We start from the raw sequence: 22,488 nt of genomic DNA on the forward strand, positions 1-22,488 counted from the left end.
TACCCCACTGGGCAGAGCCTGAGCCTAGGAGTCTTCAGAGCATACCTACACAGTGACACACTTCCTCCAACAAGGCCAAACCTACTCTAATAAGGCCACGCCTCCAAATAGTGCCACGCCCTATGGTGAAGCATTGAAACACTTGAGTCTATGGGGGCTGAACCTATTCAAACCACCACAGCCGGGAATTTACCTGTGAGTGACCTGACAGATCAAGAACAGACTTGTAGTCAGAAGTTGACCTGTATATTGGGATTCAAAATGATCGATGAGAAGCTGTTAAACTTTTATGTATAAGTGGGCTGATCAAGACTATTAACTAAAACTCACTAGCATTATCAGAAATATCACCATGCTGGAAATCATCAAACTGGACCTAATTTGGCCCACCTTAAATGAATGTAGATGTCAGTCCATTGCTATTACACTGACTGTCTTAATTACTTTTCTGTTGCTGTGAAGAGACTCTATATGACCAAGGCAACTTACAGAGGAATGAGTTTATTTGGGCTAACAGTTTCAGAGGGTGAGTCCATGACCATAATGGTGGGAAACATGGCAAGAGACAGGCAGGCAGGCTAGGTGCTGGTACAGTAGCTGAGAACTTACATGCTGAGACAACAACCTTGAGGCAGAGAGAGAGCCAACTGAGAATGGCCTGGACTTTTGAAGCCCAACCCTAGTGATACACCTCCAACAAGGCCACACCTCCTGCAAGGCCACACTTTCTAATCCTTTCTAAACAGTTCTATCAACTCCAAAGCATTCAAACATGAGCCTATGAGGTTACTCTCATTCAAACCACCACACACTGCCTCAGCCCACACTACACTTCACTTTCTTCAAAAGGAGAACCCAGATGGCAGATGTTACTAGTATGGAAAGTGCCCCTGGTCAGAGAAAGGCACTCCTGCCATTATCTGCTCTTCACCACTGTGGACAAAGGGCATGCCACCTAGACGCTGCAGCACCCAGATCAGGGAATTATGGCAGATGAAAATGATAACCTTCCCCAAGAGTGAAGGTTAATGCCCCAGATGAGATCATCGCGGGCGAGATTACCAATTCCTTTACCAATGCTGATAAGGCAGTTGAATGACAGCTCAAGTGAACAGTAAAGAGGGAAACTCCACACTGATGGTTAGTTGGCCTTTGAAGAAATGGAGAGCTACATAGTTGGGCTACAAGCAAGTGATGGCGGAAGTCACACTGTGCATTGCAAAACAATAATGGGGAAATTTTGTGCTGAATAAAAGGAAAATTCCACTTACAATATAGGTCAAGATTCAAAACACATATATAAGTAGGGAACAAGTGAAGCCTTAGGCCAGGAACAGATTCCAGGGTATAGTGTCATTATCACAGCAGTGGACAAAGGAAATCTGTCCCATTCTTCAAGCGCAAACTTCATTCTGTAAATCTCAGACATCAGTGTCAACACTCAGTTTTCCACCAGGCCTCCTATATGGTTCATATAACTGAGAACAATCCCCTTCTAGACCCCCCACGATGCTAAGAAGTCCTTCAGATCCTGATTTGGGGCCTATCAGTCATGTAGCCTACTGAATCTTGGCCAGTGACCTAGAGCTAAAGTCATTATTCTATATGTTCCAAGTGGACTTTGTACAACCTTAAGTAGCTGTAGTCTTTCAAGCTGACACTGAAGTCCCACATTCAGGATTCTCCAGCCTCAATTTCAAGGTGGGCATGTGCATGCTGGTGGGCCATCTCAGTGACAGCACCCAACATAGGCTTTCCCCTATGCTAGTAAATCTCTTCTACATAATACTGCCAACCACAGAGATCCTGGTTATCTAATCATCAAAGTAGTGTTGATAGATACAAACTCTGAAGACAATGGGAACTCAGCCATATGGGAGTCTACAGCATAGGACTGCTCATAGAAAATGTACTGGGCATACTTTGAGAAACAAGATAAAGTCCATCACCACCTCTGACTGTAATGAAGATCAGCTACCTCGTTAGGTCTCTGCTACACTACATGTAATCTTTGCAGATAGCTTGCAAGAGGTACTTCTGGGCCTTAGTGATTATCCACTCCTCTTTGACCCCTAGGCAAGCTCCGGGTTTATCTGATGGCCATCTTGACCTTGATCTTTTTGCTCTTTCTCATTGCCATTATTGTAGCTATTGCCCTATCTCTGTGACACTTCTATAGGCTCAACACTGGAGTCTGTTTTGAGTCTGATCTCTGCTCCAAGGCTCTGTAGGAGGTTTTCCCTTTCCCCAACTGAGACAGGGGAATTCCACCTTATTCCTCCAATAGCTTAACTGTCTAATGTTCTTTAGATACTGAGATTAATTTCCTCAGTACAAAGCCCAAACATGTTCTACTACAAGGTCTATGTGTTGAACCCTTTGGGGCTGAAAGCACCAGTCCATAAAGACAACCCAAACATGACCTCGATTCAATAAACTTGCAAGCAGTTCCTTAAAAATCCTTCCCATGTGTAGTTAGGAGAGAACTCATTAACCGAGGGATGAAATACTGCAGACTAAGTACTACTTGACTCTGTTGTGTTTTATTAATTTTTCTTGGCATGGTGCATGCCCTTTGTATTTGTGTTGTAATTGCTGTTCTGTAGAAACTCTCCTGATGGCCTCAGGTTTTTGTTAATTCTAACTCAATACAACCGAAAACATCTCGATGAAGTCATATGCCACACTGTTATTATCATACATTATCTACCTCCTTTATAGTGCTTAGGTTTCTGACACCTAAACAAGGTTATAGTCCTGCCTTGGTGACTATTCTATGTAAAGACACCACGACTATATCAGCACTTATGAAGAAAAGCATTTAGTTGGGGCTTGCTTACAATTTTAGAGGTTTAATCTGTTGTCCTAATGGCAGGGAACATGGTGGCACACAGACATGATACTAAAGTTGTAGCTGAGGAGTCTACCTCTGGATCCACAGGCAACAAGAAGAGACAGGCTCTGAGACTGGCTTGGGGTTTTGAAACTCCAAAGCCCATGCCTAGTGGCATACTTCCTTCTACCTCACTACACCCACTACAATAATGCCACACCTCTTAAGCCTTCCAAATAGTTCTACTCCCTAAGAAATCAAATGTATGAACCTATAGTGGGCCATTCTTATTCACACCACCACAATGCCTAAACCCAGACATCACTTCCTGAATTTAACACAACTCCATAAAATTAGGTGATCCACTTACCTTGAGTAAAATCACAAATATCCCATGCACAACACAATAAATAAATGTATTAAAATGTCTTATGCAGCATGGAAGACAAATGCAATAATACATCCTGTTTTGCAACCCAGAAGGCATTGCTCAGTATGAGTTTTGATACACACCAAAAGGAAGGTGGCACACAAAGCAACTCAGGGGGATGATGGGACGAGGACATGGATGGCGAGGCTTGTCTGGAGCATAAGGTCTGAGTGGAAGATATCTGTGAATAGATGTTTGTTTCAACGCAGCACTGGCATGTCCTACATGCAGATTAGTATTCTGAGAGCAATAGGAATGGGTATGGTCTGGATTTGTTCATAATAGATGTGGAGTGTCAGCACATGAGAGGCGGATCTGCCTTAAAAGGCGAGTTGTTTGAAGAAGTTGTCAGAAATCCTCTGGTGGAGAATATTTTAGTGGGGGTGATGATGTGTCTTTGACTCAAGGAAAGAGAAAAGAATTATGAACGGATAACACAACTGGATTAATCATCTTTCTTTGAGGAAGGGCTATTTTCAGAAATCTTAAATTTGGCTTAGCTTGATGGACAGTGAAGGAATCACACATGGAATTCCTTAGATAAAAGTGGATTGACGTTACAATAAAAAGTTGTACGCACCCTAGACATTTCCACTTCCTTTAACATTTTTTAAAAGCATACACAAATGTAGCTGATGTTACAATAATTCTGTAAATGTTAATAGGAACCGATAATGACATGTAAAAATGGCAATTCTTCTGCTTACTTACACTGGAGTAGATTCATTCAGAATGTGTTTGTGACTATCAGTGACATTACTGAAAATGGGCAAATGCAGGTGAGGATTCAAGAGTTCCTCAGAAAAATGTGATACCATTCCTGTTATGCAGGATTGAAAAAGATATTTCCACAAAAATGAGTGAGAATTCTTCAGGGAACACCTAAGGCCATTTGAAATTGGACATAGTATTCTTGTTTCAGTTCATCTCTGAAATATAAATGTCATAATTGCAAATTTAACAGAAAAAAAAATCCTCTACCAGTTTCACAAAACGAGTGCAGTATGAAATTAAGACTCTAAGTGTCGCTGTTCCCTAACCCGAGCAAGAAAATCAATGGGAACAAGGTTGTGTCATGGTAAAATATCAAACCTATGCAAAAAAAAAAAAATCCTATTCTGAACTGGCTCTCAACTGGTCTGTGTTCGTTTAAGGACCTTGACCTCTAATTCTGTGGATTACCAAGTGGGCTGGGGCTGTTCTTCCCACCAGCAATCGCTGGGAAGTATTTAACAAGCCAGTCATGGCGGCTCTGCAGAGGCGCCCGCCCTGCTGCAAGTTGCTCCTGCTTCTCAATCTCCTGTGGTGGTTGTGGGGCTCAGAAGCTGGGCAGCTCCGCTACTCTATTCCCGAGGAAGTGGAGAAAGGCTCCTTCGTGGGCAGCATCGCTAAAGACCTGGGGCTGCAGCCCCGCGAGCTGGCAGAGCGCGGGATTCGCATCATCTCCAGAGGTAGGTCGCAGCTTTTCTCCCTAAACCAGCGAAGCGGCAGCTTGGTCACCGCGGGCAGGATAGACCGGGAGGAGCTGTGCGCCCAGAGCGCGTCCTGTCTTGTGAGCTTTAACATCCTTATAGAAGATAAATTAAATCTTTATCCTGTGGAAGTAGAAATAGTGGACATTAATGACAATGCACCCAGATTCTTAAAGGAAGAAATGGAATTGAAGATTCTTGAAAATGCAGCTCTATCCTCTCATTTTCTACTAATGGGTGTCTATGACCCCGATGTGGGAGTGAACTCCATTCAGGGCTTCAAGCTCAGCGGTAGTAGTCACTTCTCAGTACATGTGCAAAGCCAAGACAATGGGCCCAAATACCCGGAGCTGGTGTTGGAGCACAGCCTGGACAGGGAAGAGGAAGCAGTTCACCACTTGGTCCTTGTTGCCATGGATGGTGGTGACCCTGTCCGAACAGGCATGGCGCGAATTCTAGTAACTGTCATAGATGTGAACGACAATGCTCCAGTATTTACTCAGCCTATCTATCGTGTGAGTGTCCCTGAAAACCTGCCTGTGGGTACACGCGTGTTAACAGTTAACGCCACCGATCAGGATGAAGGAGTCCATGCAGAAATAACATATTCCTTTGTGAGGATCACAGAAGAAATCTCGCGGATTTTCTGCTTAGATCCTTTAACTGGGGAAATTTCCACTTCCGAAACTCTAGACTATGAGGATTCAAGATTTTATGAGCTGGATGTTGAAGCCCGAGATCAATCAGATCTTCAAGACCGAGCAAAAGTTTTAATAACCATCTTGGACATGAACGACAATGCACCGGAAGTGGTTGTTACATCTGGTAGCAGAGCAATTGCTGAAAACGCACCTCCGGGGACCGTAATTGCTCTTTTTCAAGTCTATGATAAAGACTCTGAACGGAATGGCCTGGTAATATGCTCCATCTCAGAAAGTCTCCCATTTAAATTGGAAGAATCATTAGACAATTATTTTCGGTTAGTGACAAATATGGAACTAGATCGGGAACAGGTATCTTCTTATAACATCACTGTGACAGCCACTGACAGAGGAACACCACCTCTGTCAACAAAGATATTTATTTCCTTAGATGTGGCAGACATTAATGACAACCCACCTGTTTTTTCCCGTTCATCCTACTCTGTCTATGTCTCTGAGAATAACCCTAAGGGCGTCTCCATCTTCTCTTTGAATGCAGTGGACCCTGACAGTGAAGAAAATGCAGAAATTATTTACTCTCTGGCCAAAGAGACCCTTCAGGGAACACCTCTATTCTCCTTCCTCTCCATCAACTCCATCACTGGTGTCCTGTATGCACTGTGTTCCTTTGACTATGAGCAGTTTAGAGAACTGAATCTACTGGTGACAGCCAGTGACAGAGGGAAACCCCCACTTAGCAGCAATGTGTCACTTAACCTGTTTGTGCTGGACCAGAATGACAATGTACCTGAGATCCTGTACCCTGTTCTCCCCACCGATGGTTCTACTGGTGTGGAGCTGGCTCCCCGCTCTGCAGAGCCTGGATATCTAGTGACCAAAGTGGTGGCAGTGGACAAAGACTCAGGTCAGAATGCCTGGCTGTCCTACCGCCTAATCAAGGCCAGCGAGCCAGGGCTCTTCTCAGTGGGACTACACACAGGTGAGGTCCGCACAGCAAGGGTCCTGCTGGACAGAGATGCTCTCAAGCAGAGCCTGGTGGTGGCTGTGCAGGACCATGGCCAGCCGCCTCTCTCATCTACTGTTACGCTTACTGTGGCTGTGGCCAGCAGCATTCCTGACATCCTGGCTGACTTGGGCAGCCTTGACCTTCCACACAAGTCTGAGGATTCAAGCCTTACAATCTACCTGGTGGTGGCGGTGGTCACTGTTTCGTGCATCTTCTTTGCTTTTGTCACGGGGCTGCTGGTGCTCAGGCTGTGGCACTGGCACAAGTCAAGATTGCTGAAAGCCACAAGGAAAGGTGTGTCAAATATGTCCACTTCACATTTCGTGGGTATTGACGGGGTGCAGGCTTTTCTACAGACCTATTCCCATGAGGTTTCCCTCACAGCAGACTCAAGGAAGAGCCATCTGATCTTCCCCCAGCCCAACTATGCCCACACACTCATCAGTCAGGAAGGCTGTGAGAAAAATGAGCCTTTATTGATACAGGAAGACTCGGCTTTTTGCAAAGAGGAAGACTCTCTTGATCAGGTAAGGTTATTGCTCTTAATTTAAAAAAAAAAAAAAAACAGGACATTGTAAATGTTCAAATGTTCTCTTTAATTGGTGATGAAGTACATTTTCTTTTACAATGAATCGTATCTGCCATCGTTTGCATATAAAATGTCACACGGAGATCCAAGGCTTGGTCTCCAATAAAAGTAATCAGAGGCCGGGCAGTGGTGCATGGCTTTAATCCCAGCACTCTGGAGGCAGAGGCAGGCAGATCTCTGAGAGTTTGAGACCAGCCTGATCTACAGATTGAGTTCCAGGACAGCCAGTGCTACACAGGAAAACTGAAAAACTGTCTTGGGGGGTGGGGGAGGTGATCAAAGGAAAGCTTTTGGAAAGGTATTATAATGTAAGGATTCTGATCTTGTCAAAGGATTGATCCATTGATGGGTTCATAATTGGATGGGCTATTGGGAAGTGATGAAAGTGGGTACCAGTAGAAAAGAAAGTTGATTGCTTGAAGACACAACCTTGGAGGGTATATATTATCCGGGGACTAGGGCTTTATTGTTGACATGTGGCACGTGGTGACAGCCTTGTCCTACCACGTGTTTCTACTGTGATGTGCACCCTCATTGCAAGCTACCAGCAACAGAGTCAGGGTACCACAAACAGAACCTCTGAACCGATGACTCAGAACAAACTTTTCTCCTTTTCAAGTTGATTTGGCTAAGACGTTTTTTGTCACACCAATGAAAACTCTAAGGTTTTCCTGGGTCTCTTGGATTTCATAGGGAAAAAAATCTTGTTCCATACTGTAAATTTGTTTAGCTGCTTTTTCTGTACCTTTGATTTTGTACATCTTATTTCCAAGGGATTTTTTTTCTATTCTAGGACAGTTAGGCAATTTCTATTCTAAGCTGAAAAAAAAATGGAATTAAAGCCATTACTATGCACAATTAAGATTTTAGTTTTCTATTTTTTCCTCAATATTACGTAATAATTGCAGGTGTCTTCCAAAATGGTGAAAATTCACATGCGAGTTATTCTCTCTCTCTCTCTCTCTCTCTCTCTCTCTCTCTCTCTCTCTCTCTCTCTCTCTCTCTCTCTCTCTCTCCCTCCCTCCCTCCCTCCCTCCCTCCCTCCCTCCCCCCCCTCCCTCCCTCCCTCCCCAGGGTCTCTCATATTCCAAGCTGGCCTCACTTAACTCTTAACTGACCTAGAATTTCTGATCCTCCTGCCTCTGCCTCAAGGACTTTGTGCACACTAGGCAAGCACTCTACCAACTATTCTTCCAGTTCTTAGTAAACGTTATATGCACATCGTGAGGGATTTTTTTTCTTCTCATATTTGCCTTCTTCCTGCCCTACTTGGTGAGAGTTAGCTTTCTGTTCCAGAATCTTTTTGTGACCTTTATCTAATCTTGGCTTGGTGATAAACCACTTGCTGGACTAAGTGTCCAATGGACCATTGAGCCATTATCTTTTTCCTTCTGTACGTGTCCAGGATAGATGACATTTAAAGCTGGGTTGCTTCATCAATCGACCATCCTTTGTAGTGTCATCCTTTCACAAGGACACAAATCCAATATAACACATGTGTCTTGATTCTTTGGAAAGAGAAAAATACATAACCTTCCAAATGTTCAAAAGTGAGTTGTTTGTGGTTCTTGCTTCGGTCAGGGGTCATAAACGGACTGAACTTCATTCCAACGATAGCAGCGAAACAGTCCGTTTTACTTCTTATAGATTTAATCACTGGTGCCCATGAAAGGGACTGCCTAAATTTTTATTAAAAATCTTCACTTGAAAAAATCCCTAAATAATATACTTAGCACCAATTGTCATTCATTTGAGCCAGTGAAAATCTCTATGGTCTTCCAATTGATATTAAAATTTGTGAACCTTGCCTTATCTATCTCACACAATTCTAGGAAGATGAAATAAAACAGCAACTTTGTGAAATCTTTTTTCAACAATGAAGTAATATAGTGAACAAAGGCTTGAAATGGTTTGATAACATCACTATTATTTCAATTGTTGTATTGTTTAATGGATTACAATGGCATATGTGCATTTGGTACTTGATAGCATTAATGATGAAAATGAGTTTTAATATAAAATCACTTACAGGAAATAGCTATAAAAATACAGAAAGACTGGTGAATTGGAGGATGAAGGCTTAACAGGGTTCAAGTGAAATTTTACATAATTTAGCATTTAAAGAAAATAAGTTTCTGTCATATAGGAACTCGATACTTAATACATAGGAACTCTATATCTTAAGTGTTTGAATGAAATGAGGATTATCTTTTCAAAGAATTGGTTTTATTCTTCATGACCGAAGATACAAATAATGTTACAGATTACCAATCAGAAAATGGTGAAATCTTTAGTTGTCAGAGGAATTACAAGAAAGATACTCTGAATGACATGGGAAAGATTTCAATTGGCTCTCCTCAAAAGTAGGCCGATGATGACTACATAGGTGTAGTGGTGCACATCTTTTTTTTTTAAGCTTTCTATTGATTCTTTGTAAGTTTCACATCATGCACTCCAGTCCCACTCATCCTCCTGTGCCCTCACATCCGGCCTTTGCCCTTGCAACCCTCCCCCACCAAAAAACCCACAAGCAAACAAAAGCATAGAAAACATCTCATCATGGAATCTGTCTTATCCCACAGTATATCCCTATGTCTTCACTTGCAAATGTCCGTTGCAATGCGTCATTGGTCAGGTTTGAGATCTCTAGCTTCGTGACACCATCAATATTGGATCCTCACTAGGACCTCCTCTCTGTTATTTTGTTGTTGCCCCGTGTTGTAGAGATCCTTCAGCTTTGTATAAGCAGGACCGACCCTTTTGCCTATCCCAACTGTTTGCAGGCAATATGTATTAGAGGGTGGACCAACTCAAAACCCTGGATCTAGGCCTAGCTAGTAGCTGAGCTAGTAGCGCTCTGGATCTTCCTTATCTGGGTGGTGTACATCTTAATTGCAGAACCCAGAAGACTGAAGCAAGAGAATCATAAGTCTGAAGCCAGACTGTGCTACATAGTGAGAAGCACCTCAAAGGGGGAAAGAGTAGAATTAATAGCCAAGGAATTAATAAAGTCATGAAGATTCAATAATTTGCTGAGCTGTTAAATAATTGAATTTTTCCCAGTCCTAAGTTGGAAGATTCAATAATCTGGCAATAGAGTGGGCTGATTATTTACACACCTGAGTTTGAAATGCTCACGTAATAAAAACCTAGTTTAGAACACATGTTGGAAATGTATGAGTCTCTCCTTTGTAACCTAATGTTGACAGTAATAATAAAGATAAATTGGGAGGCTGAAGATACAGTATTTGCCAACTATGCACAAAACCCTGTGTCAGTCTTCAGCGCTACAAAAACAAATAATAATGAGCTTGCCTTGTATATCTGAAGCCGTTTGTTCAAACATCACCACAACAAACGAAAGAAGGAAGGAAGGAAGGAAGGAAGGAAGGAAGGAAGGAAGGAAGGAAGGAAGGAAGGAGGAAAACAGGGAAAGAAGGGGTAGAGAGAAGAGAAAGAGAAAAGAAAATGGACAAGAAAAGAAGGGAACAACAAAGAGAAAAAAAGACTATTAAATCCTTCTTTTAGAGAAGATTTTGTTATGTAGCACAGTGTAGAATAGAACTGCATGTGTGGCCCAGACTGGATTTAAACTCATGGTCTTCCTGCCTCCACCTCCCAAATGCTAGACTACCATCATGCCTAACTAGTTTATGCTTTAAATAATAAGATAGGAGTAATCATGTTTTTTCCAAGCTGATACTATGCCATTTGTATTTCTATAGTTGTGGAAGTGTTTATTTCCAACCTTAAGTTTTCAAATCTGATCCACTTGAACAGTGTTGATATGATTCTTTGATTTTATTTTAACATTAATTTTAAACATCCTATAGCCTATGTTTTAGTTATGTGAATTAAATGGCTTCCTACACAGATATAGCTATTGTTTTATAAGCTCTGAGAGAATATACTATTTTCATATGTCATTAATTTTGAGTGATTTTTAAACTACATCTTGAATATACATCAGCATTGTGAAAGCTAGCTAACTGGGTTTCGTGGTATATGACTAGTTTCTAGACTGTCACATGAGTTTCCTGTGACCATATAATTTGAACAAATGAAACATTTACTATAGAAAGCCTATAGAACTTACCAACTATTAAACATATGAAAATCATGAGCTAAAGGAAACTTTTTGACCAACTTTTTATGGTAATACAAATAATTAGTACCAAGCTAAGCTGTCAGGGAGTTTGATTCTACACTGGATTTTGAATCGTCATGGAAACAAATCTTCAAGATCACCTGGCTGTTTCATCAGCTGCTAATCAAACGCCATCACAGTGACAGTTGTCAAAGGGAAGAATAAGCTAGCAGAGATAGTCAGTGTAAATACCTACATTTTTTATAAGAAATAAACTAAACAGAACTCCAAATAAATGATTCATCAACAGAAAATGTTACAGAGAATGCAAAATAATGCATAGGAATATATTTGCAGTAGAGTTTTACAATAGAGATTTAAATAACTTTTACATGTTTGCCTGACAAGGCTTAATTTTCTCTAATTAAAATGTGAATTTGTGCTCAAGAACATAACCTCAGCGTTGCTTCCTGAAAGATATTTTTTAAATGTATTTTGGTTTATCAGCTAGTCAATACCTTAAAATGTATCTTTAAAGTATATCTGTGGGGTCTGGGATGAAGAAATTTAAGCAAACAGAAATTTGAAGAATTAAACATCTTTCTGCAAAAATCAGTTTATTTTGCTTCAAGATGGTGCAGTAACTTAGTAAGGACTCTGCGCGCCGCTGTTCACCAACCATGAGATGGTGGTGGCGGAGCTGAGACAGAACCACCGAGTTTACAGCACAAAGAGAGGACAGACTGAGACAAGCAAGCCCTCCACCAAGCTGCATCAAACTAAAGCGAATGGCTGGATTCCCGGCTTCCCTTCCGCACACTGGGGTCCTGAAGGACACAACTAGGTTCTGAGGCACCTTCCAAGACCTCTCAGGGTGTGAGCGAGATCCGCAGGGCAGCAATGGCGCCTGGACAGAGAGGCTGGGGCTCGCACTACAGAGGATTTGTGCTGCTCTCCATTCTCCTGGGGACGCGGTGGGAAGCCTGGGCAGGACAGATTCTTTACTCCGTGTCTGAAGAGACAGACAAGGGATCTTTTGTGGGAAATATCACCAAGGATCTGGGACTGCAGCCTCGGGAACTGGCGGAGCGCAGGGTCCGCATCATCACCAAAGGTAAGACCCAGCTTTTCTCTCTGAACCCGCGGAGCGGCAGCCTGGTCACCGCGGGCAGGATAGACCGGGAGGAGCTGTGCGCTCAGAGCCCGCGATGTCTCGTGAGCTTTAACATCTTGATAGAAGACAAAATGAATCTTTACCCTATAGAGGTGGAAATAATGGATGTTAATGACAACGCTCCCAGATTCTTAACAGAAGAAATAAACATAAAAATTATGGAGAATGCAGCTCCTGGGGTGCGGTTTCCACTAAAGGAAGCTACAGATTCAGACGTGGGCAAGAACTCCCTCCAGAGATACCAGCTCAGCCCCAATCACCACTTCTCCCTGGTTGTGCAAAGTGGAGACGATGGCACCAAGTACCCAGAACTGGTGCTGGAGAAGGCTCTTGATCGGGAAGAAGAGGGGCTTCACCATCTGGTCCTCACAGCCTATGATGGCGGGGACCCGCTCCGATCTGGCACCACCAGCATCCTCGTGACAGTGGTGGATGTGAATGATCACACGCCAGTCTTCTCTCTGCCTCTGTATCAAGCGACAGTCCCTGAGAACGTGCCAGTAGGCACAAGACTTCTCACCGTAAATGCTATCGACTTGGATGAGGGAGTCTATGGGGAAGTGACTTATTCTTTCTGGAAAATAACTCCAGAACTTCTACAAATATTCCATCTGAGCTCCCTGACAGGAGAACTGTCGACTCTAAAAGCTCTGGATTATGAGGAATCCAGCTTCTATGAACTGGAAGTTCAGGCTCAAGATGGTGCTGGCAGTCTGACGAAGGCAAAAGTACTGATCACAGTTTTGGATGTGAATGACAATGCCCCAGAAGTGACTGTCACATCTGTGAGCAGCCCAGTCCCTGAAGACACACCACCTGGGACAGTGATTGCTCTCTTCTACCTCCAAGACAAAGATTCGGGGAAGAATGGTGAGGTGACCTGTTCTTTGCCAGAAAACCTGCCTTTTAAGTTAGAGCGGTCAATTGATAATTATTACAGGTTGGTCACAGCACGAAACCTGGACCGGGAAAAGATGTCTGTGTACAACATCACACTGAAGGCCACAGATGGTGGAATCCCTCTCCTGTCCACCGAAACTCGCATGTCCATTCACGTGTCAGACACCAACGACAACCCACCCACCTTTTCCGACTCCTCTTACTCCATCTACGTCCCTGAGAACAATCCCAGAGGAGCCTCCATCTTCTCGGTGACTGCACAAGACCCTGACAGTGACAAGAATGCCCAAGTCACTTACTCTTTAGCAGAAGACACCATCCAGGGGGTACTGGTGTCATCCTACGTCTCCATCAACTCTGACACAGGTATCCTATATGCACTTGGATCCTTCGACTATGAGCAGTTTCGGGATCTACAACTTCGAGTGACTGCTCGTGACAGTGGGGACCCGCCTCTCAGCAGTAATGTGTCACTGAAACTCTTTGTGCTGGACAAGAATGATAACGCCCCTGAGATCCTGTACCCTGCCCTGCCCACTGATGGCTCCACAGGGGTGGAGCTGGCTCCCCGCTCTGCAGAACCTGGATACCTAGTGACCAAGGTGGTAGCTGTGGACAAAGACTCAGGCCCAAATGCTTGGCTGTCCTACCGCCTGCTTAAAGCCAGCGAGCCAGGGCTTTTCTCAGTAGGGCTACACACCGGTGAGGTGCGCACAGCAAGGGCCCTGCTGGACAGGGATGCACTGAAACAGAGCCTCGTGGTGGCTGTGCAGGACCATGGCCAACCCCCACTCTCAGCCACTGTGACACTCACTGTGGCTGTGGCCAACAGCATTCCTGATGTCCTAGCAGACCTGGGTAGCATTAGGACCCCCAGTGAACCTGATGATTCAGATATCACCCTCTACCTGGTGGTGGCAGTGGCCACTGTTTCCTGTGTTTTCCTTGTCTTTGTCACTGTGTTATTGGCTCTCAGGCTGTGGCGTTGGCACAAATCACACATGCTACAGGCTTCTTCAGGTGGTGGCCTAGAAGATGTGCCTGCCTCACACTTTGTAGGTTTGGACGGTGTCCAGGCTTTCCTACAAACATATTCCCATGAGGTTTCACTCACTGCAGACTCTGGAAAGAGCCACTTTATCTTCCCTCAGCCCAATTACGTGGATACACTTATCAGCCAAGATAGCTGTGAGAAAAGTGATTCTTTGTTAACATCCATAGATTTTCAAGAATGTAAGGGTGAAGCCCCAAGCTCCCAGGTGAGTTAATATCTTTACCTTTTCTGTGTGCCTGTGTGTGCCGTGCTCTTATGATGCCAGGTTTTTTCTTCTATTGTTTTGGGAGGGTCTCTTATTTAAACCCAGAGCTGGCCTATTTGCTCCAGGATGCCCCATCTCCATCTCTTGTGCTGTGGGCTCACAGGTGGATCACCACACATACTTGGTACTTATACAAGTTTTGGGGATCCAAACGGTGACTCTCACACTTCCAAGTCTATCCATTTATCCATGAACCATCTCCAAAGGCCCTTTTCCTTTATCTTCATTTCCACAAGAACTATAGTGTGCATGAAATGTCTCTATCAGTTTACAAAATCAAGAACTTGAAAAATGTAGATTTAAAAACTTTTAAGTGGTGCAGTAAAGTTTACCAGTTTATTTCAGTGGTTGTACTTTAGCAAGAAGCACATAGGTTGTGATATCTTTTAATTAAACAGTGTGGCTTAATTAAATTTTACAAGAAAGTAAATGGATAGGCTAAGACGATTTTGTCCTGTCTACTTAATTTCCACTTAAGTTTCTTAACTCACATATTCTCTAAGTGAAAATGAATTGTTGAGTCTTTCCCTTCATTAAGAGTGGAGCATTCCTTAGCCACCCTCCTGCGTTTCTCCTTAGAATTCAAATCTATTTAAAAAAAAAAAAAAGCCTTAGTGATCTTTTCAATCTGAAGCCTTTCTCTGTTGTGCTCTCTTTTGTAACTCAGCTTAGTAGACTTTAAAAGCATGAATAGTTGTTCAGCTATTTAAAGCATAGTAATCCACTAAAGTTGGGTTGCTCATAGAATCTTAGATATTTATACTTCAAGGATGAAGTCTGTCCAGCACATGTTCAACTCTCAATACTCATGAGAAAAATGCAGGTATGGTGGTGTATTTTTAATCCTAGCCCTGGGGAGGCAGAGACACCAGTTTATGGGATGAGTCTGGCTAGCCCTAGTTTAACTGGTCAAACCCCAAGTGCCAGTGAGAGACCCTGACTCAAAAAGATAAGGTGATGCCTCTTGAATAACAGTGCCTGATATTTACCACTGGCCTACACACACACACACACACACACACACACACACACACTCACACACACACACCAAACCAAAGGATGAAAACTTGTCAAGTATCAATAAAAATCTATATTAAAAAAACCAGACATGGTATCTAATACCACACTAAAATTAATTGGTCAAAATGGGTTCAATATGTCAAATAATATGTTTCCAAGGCAGGTGTGGTGGTTTTGCTTCTTGTTGCAACAACACTCAGGAGAGGGAAACAAGAACTTTGGGCCAGCCTTTTCCATCTCAAACCCCAGTATCTTTTCAAGTGTTATAACCCTATTTGAGAAATAGACAATTGCATGTCTTCACACACAGCTCCAATGTATTTATTCTTTTGGTGGCATTCCACTTGAAACGTCTGTGTCCTCCCGGAGGAGGTGGGGGGGGGGGGGGTAAGGGGTGACACTGGAAAGAAGGTTCTAGGAAATAACCACCTCATGCTCGCAAACCCCAGGCCAGTGTTCACTTTCATTTACCCATTCTTCTGGGAGGGGGAAAGATTAGAAATAACTAAGTTTGTAGAAGGACTTCCTCCATATTCTTTCAGAGTGCCCTTGTACTACACTGATCTATAAGAAGAGCATGATAAGGTGATAGTGACCACTGGGACTTTCTGAATGCTAATTAAAAGGGTTTGTTACAATGTAACGCTGTAGTTTGCCAATGGACAAGCATTTAGTAGCACAAGAGAATAGTTTTACTCCTGTAGTATTCCAGTGTATAGTCACTTAAGAAGAGGGCACTATTAAATTTTGTGGGGGAAGGCACACTTGTATAAACAGAGTGTCTAGACATAATGAGAAGGAACTGCCCTAATCAATACTTATTAGATTCTCAAATGCATTTTTTAAAAAAAGAGGAGATGTCAGGACTAAGCCGAGGGAGCTATTGAAAGCAAGCCTTCCAGGGAGGTTTTCCTCCAATCCTGAGGTTGTTGTGAAGTATAAAGAAAGTGCAAAGGGAACGACCAGTCCATGAACTTTAGTCCCTTTGTGTCGAAAGGTCAAATCATGTTCCCTTGGTGATTTGAGTGCTGATGTTATAGTTTATAGTGAGAATAGCTGTAATGAGAAATGGGTGGTCTAACTTCAGCCAGCATCATTTCTTTACCTGTGATAGTGGAGTGAGAATCAGATAATATTACTGTTAGGCAATTTCTCAGAGTATTTTTGGAAAATAAAGTGACTTGGATGATAAGTGTGAATTGCGGCTTTGAAAAGACACATTTCCTCGAGGTGATGGGGGCACAACTTTAATCCCAGCACTTGAGAGGCAGAGGCAGGCGGAGCTCTGTGATTCAAGGGCAGCCTGGTCTACGTACTTCCAGGATAGCCAAGCTATGTAATAGACCCTATTTCAAAAAAAGAGAAAGAGATGAAAAGAAAAAAAGAAAGAGGAGGAGGGAAGGAGGAGGAGGAGTAAGGGAAGGAGGAGGAGGGGAGAGGAAGGAGTAAAAGAAGAAGAAGAAGAAGAAGAAGAAGAAGAAGAAGAAGAAGAACCTTAAAATGATATAAAATGTTTGCGATAAAACAGAAGGAAACGTATCGCACTATATCGATGCTCAATAAATATGCAATATTATTGCTCTGAGATTCTACCAGCCTAGAAAGTGTTACAGTCATGTATGGCTCACCATTTGTGTATTAAAAATTAAAGCACGCTTATGTCAACAGATATTATGCCTCTGGCGACATAATCCTTGAAATTTGTGATAAAAGGCATTTCTGACAATACAATTTTGAACGTTATTCAGTGTATGGAAATTTGTGGTTTAAAACCTCAAATTTGCTATTTGAGCCTTTGCTAGGCTGCAGTTTCCTACTGCAGACTCTGGGCGCCGCTGTTGGCCAGACTGGAGATTCTGGAAGACCTCTTCTCGCGCAGCCGCAGAGTGCTTTCCAAGGCTTCCTTTCTCAGCCTTCTTTACACCGCTTCTTTCCGAGCAAAAGAAGAATCGTTTCATGGACTAGATCTGATACCAAAGTCCGATTGGAGCCCGGAATATCCACACCACGCAGCTTCTTTGTAACCCGGCGTCTCCAGGCTGGTGAGCAAGCAAAGGGGAGCAAGAAAGATGCGGGAGGGAGCTGCTGAGAGAGGCCGGGGACAGAGGCGGCCAATGTTCCTTCCCTTCCTGCTGCCTTTGTTCTGCCCCGCGCTCTCTGAGCAGATCCGCTACTCCATCCCCGAGGAAATGCCCACCGGCTCGGTAGTGGGGAACCTCGCCAAGGACCTGGGCTTCAGTGTCCAGGAGTTACCGACGCGAAAGCTACGTATCAGTTCTGAGAAGCCTTACTTCAGTGTGAGCTCAGAGAGCGGAGAGTTGCTAGTGAGCAGCAGGCTGGACAGGGAGCAGATATGCGGGAAGAAGCTGGTGTGTGCTCTGGAATTTGAGGCTGTTGCTGAAAATCCACTGAACTTTTATCACTTGAGTGTGGAGCTGGAGGACATTAATGACCACACGCCAAAATTCGCGCACACTTCCTTTGAATTGCAAATAAGTGAGTCCTCAAAACCAGGGACAAGATTTATCTTAGGATCCGCCCATGATGCAGATATCGGAACCAATTCTCTGCAGAATTACCAGCTTAGTCCCAATGATCATTTTTCACTGGTGAATAAAGAGAAATCAGACGGTAGTAAGTACCCTGAAATGATATTAAAGACAGCTCTAGACCGGGAAAAGCAGAAATTCTACCACTTGACCCTGACTGCTTTGGACTTTGGGCATCCACCCCTCAACAGCACTGCACAGATACAGGTCGTAGTGACCGATGCCAATGATAACCCTCCAGTGTTCAGCCAAGACATATACAGGGTGAGCCTTCCAGAAAACGTGTACCCAGGAACCACCGTGCTTCGAGTGGTGGCCACAGACCAAGACGAGGGTGTCAACTCCGAGATCACATTCTCTTTCAGTGAAGCTGGCCAGGTTACCCAATTTAACCTTGATTCTAATACCGGAGAAATTACTACTCTGCATACATTAGATTTCGAAGAAGTCAAAGAATACTCCCTTGTTTTGGAAGCAAAGGACGGTGGGGGGATGATTGCGCAATGTACGGTGGAAATAGAAGTCCTAGATGAGAACGACAATGTCCCTGAAGTGTTATTCCAATCTCTACCTGATCTCGTAATGGAGGATGCTGAGCCAGGGACATACATCGCTCTGCTTAAAACCCGTGACAAAGATTCTGGACGCAATGGAGAAGTTATCTGTAAATTAGAAGGCGGTGCTCCGTTTAAAATACTCACTTCTTCAGGAAACACGTATAAACTAGTGACGGATGGAGTTCTAGATCGTGAGCAGAACCCGGAATACAACATTACTATCAGAGCTACTGACAAGGGTGACCCGCCTCTCTCTTCCAGCTCAAGTGTCACCTTGCGTATAGGCGATGTGAACGATAACGCTCCAGTTTTCACGAAGGTTTCATACCTGGTCCATGTTGCAGAAAACAATCCGCCTGGAGCCTCCGTCGCTCAAGTCAGCGCCTCAGACCCGGATTTGGGGGCCAATGGCCAGGTTTCCTATTACATCATAGCCAGCGACCTGGAGCCTGAATCCTTGTGGTCCTACGTGACCATAAACGCGCAAAGCGGAGTGTTGTTCGCACAGCGCGCCTTCGACCACGAACAACTGCGTTCCTTCCAGCTGACACTGCAGGCGCGCGACCAGGGATCGCCCTCGCTCAGCGCCAACGTGAGCATGCGCGTGCTGGTGGGTGACCGCAACGACAACGCGCCACGCGTGCTGTACCCCGCACTCGAGCCCGATGGCTCTGCGCTCTTCGACATGGTGCCGCGCGTTGCCGAGCCCGGATACCTGGTCACCAAGGTGGTGGCGGTGGACGCAGACTCAGGACACAATGCCTGGCTGTCCTACCACGTGCTGCAGGCCAGTGACCCTGGGCTCTTCAGCCTGGGACTGCGCACAGGCGAGGTGCGCACAGCGCGTGCCCTGGGAGACAGGGACTCAGCGCGGCAGCGCCTTCTGGTCGCTGTGCGTGATGGTGGACAGCCACCGCTCTCGGCTACAGCCACGCTGCACCTGATCTTTGCTGACAGCCTACAGGAGGTCCTGCCAGACCTCAGCGATGACCCTTTGCCCCCGGACCCTCAATCCGAGCTACAGTTCTACTTGGTGGTGGCCTTGGCCTTGATTTCTGTGCTTTTCCTCCTGGCTGTGATTCTAGCCATTGCACTTCGACTACGACACTCCTCCAGCAGGAAGGCATGGGGCTGCTTTCAGTCGGAAGTGGTGGTTCCCCCCAACTACAGTGAGGGGACTTTGCCGTATTCCTACAATCTGTGTGCTGCAGAGTTTAACTCCCTAACATGTAATGATCAGTTGAAATCAGGACAAGATCTACTATTTGCAGATTCAGCGGGGGCCTTGTTTCCACTTTGTAATTCCAATGAGTCAACCTCCCATCAGGTAAGTTTCCTTCAAGCATAATGTACTCCTTTCTATTAGTTCTTCATATTCTCAGGAAATACATACTTTTCAGATAGAGCTCGTTCTTAAGAAAGTTACAATGAAAAGTTAATGGCATGGCTAAGTGCCTAAGAGCACCTACCTGCCTAGTATGTTGATTCAGTCCCTAAGAAAAGTTTTAGTGGATTAAAAAGTGCTTGCGGGAGCTGGAGAGAGACTCAGCCATTAAGAGCACTGGCTGCTCTTCCAGAGGACTCAGGTTTGATTCCCAGCACCCACTGCTGACAATTGTCTGTAACTCCTGTTCCAAGGGATCTGATGCCCTCTTCTGGCCTCCGAGGGCATCAGACACCCACAGTGCACAGGCATGCAGACAAAACACCTATACCCATTTAATAAATCTGAGCCGTGACTATACAATTCCTCAAAAAATAGATAGAGTAAGAGCACTTGCAGAGCACTTTCAAGCCTTACAGGTGTAACACACCAACCTCAGATTTGCAGCCAGTGCTCTTAGCCTATGGTGTGAAAATGTGCGGTGTTGATTCTCCTTAAAATGTAATGAGCTTTCGCCATGAATGTTTGTAGTAACTTGAACATACTATGAATATAAAAGCAGTCACTGAGCTGGGTGTGGAGTGTGGTGGCTTACATCTTTACTTCCAGCACTGAGGAAGCAGAAGCAGGTGGGTCTCTGACTTTGAGGCCAGCCTTGTCTACAGAATGAGTTCCAAGATGGCTGCCAGGGCTACACAGATTTACCCTGTCTTGTAAAAACAAAACCAATAATTCAAATAATTGTTAAATCCAAAAACACACTAACAATAGATATTTTCTACTGATTTAGCTATTATAGCTTCTATAATTTTTTGGTTTTTATTATTATTTCCTTCCCCCCACAACGACTCCCAGAATAAGATCCCTTAAGCTCAGATTTATACCCATGGCCCTTTATAATTTTATACAATATATACTGTGTAATCAGTTACTTAAAAGAAGGTTCAGTATTCATCAGGAGATCAAAAGGCTTGATAATACATGTGTGTAATGTCAGCATTTGGGAGATAGAGGCAAGGTCAGCCCAGGCTATATGAGACCCTTTCTAAACAAACAACCAAAAGCCCAGAAGGTCAAAAGCAGATTGTTGTTCCTTGAAGCATAGGTTTTTGAGACTTTAACTGTACAGAGGTTCATACAATAGGCCCCACCACTGAAGAAGAGATGAAAAATGCCTTCCCTCTGTTTCTCCCTGAAACACTCCAATATATAATTTTTAAAATTAGCAGTAGTAGCTGTTCAGTGGTGGTTCACACCTTTAATCCTAGCACTTGGGAGCCAAAGGTAGGCAGATCTCTGAGTTTGAGTGTGGCCTGGACTTTGAATGTTTGGGGTTTAGGTTTTTTTTTTTTTCCTTTCATCTTTTCCAAGGATATAACTCATGTCACAAGGCTTAGGAAGCAAGTGTCTCTGTCTGCTGAGCCATCTGAATGGACACTAGCATCCATCTTTTCTTTGTGTTCCTAAATTAAAATATGTAGAGGTCTTCTACAAATTAGACTACCTCTAGGTAGAAATAGTCTTGAAGTTTTCAAATTTTTAGACAAACTAGCCAATCTGCTGTGCAAATAAAAATTATTAATACATACAAAAGGCCATACTACATTGTGTCACTCTCTGGGCAGTCTGCATCACCTGCTTCAGTTACTGACGACTTCAAACTATTGATACCATTTCCATGGTGGCTTTAATATTTGTCTTTTTATAATAATTATATATGTTCCTCACTTTTTGTTGTTCTGTGGATGAAAGTTATAGTAGTAGGGCTAACCATGTGTGTGTTTGTATCTGTGTGTGTGTCTCACTTAAACACTCATCTAGTTTAAAGTGCAATTATTGACAGGCTTGGTAGTGCACACTTTAATCCCAGTACCAGGATGTACCAGCCTGATCTACCTAGTGAGTTCCAGGACAGACAGACACACACACACACCTCCTCTCTCCTCTCTCCTCTCTCCTCTCTCCTCTCTCCTCTCTCCTCTCTCCTCTCTCCTTTCTCTCTCTCTTCTCTCTCTCTCTCTCTCTCTCTCTCTCTCTCTCTCTCTCTCTCTCCCCCACATATATGGAAAGAGAGCAATAAGAGTATTACTTTTAATTGTGTCTTTATATGTCCCTTCCTAGTATTTTTCAACTAGGAAGATATCGGTGATTTAAATAAAATAACAAGTCAGTAGAATCTCTATTTTTAAAAAAAAATGAAGTGTAAAAGTTTCATCCTGTTCAAATTTCACAATGTTAATCTGAAAACTTATTGGTGTGTGGTTAAAATAACATTTAAAAAGAAAGCATAAAAGCAACGACCCTGTGGAAAGCTACTCCAATGGTTAGTTTAAACCAGACAAAACAGCCCTCCAAGCAACCATCTCCAAGGGATCTTGTTTACTCTAAAAATGAATTAATTTCAAGTAACAACTATAATTCTAATTTAGTGGTGTATGTTGAAACCACTCACACAAAGCTAGGAAACAGTGGGAAGTAAAACTGCCGTGTTTGCTTTTAGAGGCAT

At 43.6% G+C, this 22,488-nt stretch overlaps 1 protein-coding gene across 10 annotated transcripts in view; it reads left to right on the plus strand.

Annotated features, from left to right (window-relative positions):
• Nucleotides 1-22,488, plus strand: part of LOC110284891 (protocadherin gamma-A4) — a 180,868-nt gene that overhangs the window by 40,214 nt on the left and 118,166 nt on the right. The window contains exon 1 of one of the 10 annotated variants that reach the window (XM_021150866.3): nt 227-6,930. The exons of 7 other annotated variants lie outside the window; for them this stretch is intronic. In XM_021150866.3, coding sequence (XP_021006525.1) covers nt 4,507-6,930 — 2,424 coding nt within the window. In that variant the 5' untranslated portion in view covers nt 227-4,506. Of the gene's footprint in view, nt 1-226; nt 6,931-11,701; nt 14,413-16,999; nt 19,926-22,488 lie in introns of those variants that run through there. 2 more of the 10 variants (XM_021150861.3, XM_021150880.3) reach the window with 2 other exon arrangements.

Source organism: Mus caroli, unplaced genomic scaffold (assembly GCF_978045245.1).
Source record: "Mus caroli unplaced genomic scaffold, Mus_caroli_1 scaffold_19, whole genome shotgun sequence".
NCBI classification, from domain to species: domain Eukaryota; kingdom Metazoa; phylum Chordata; class Mammalia; order Rodentia; family Muridae; genus Mus; species Mus caroli.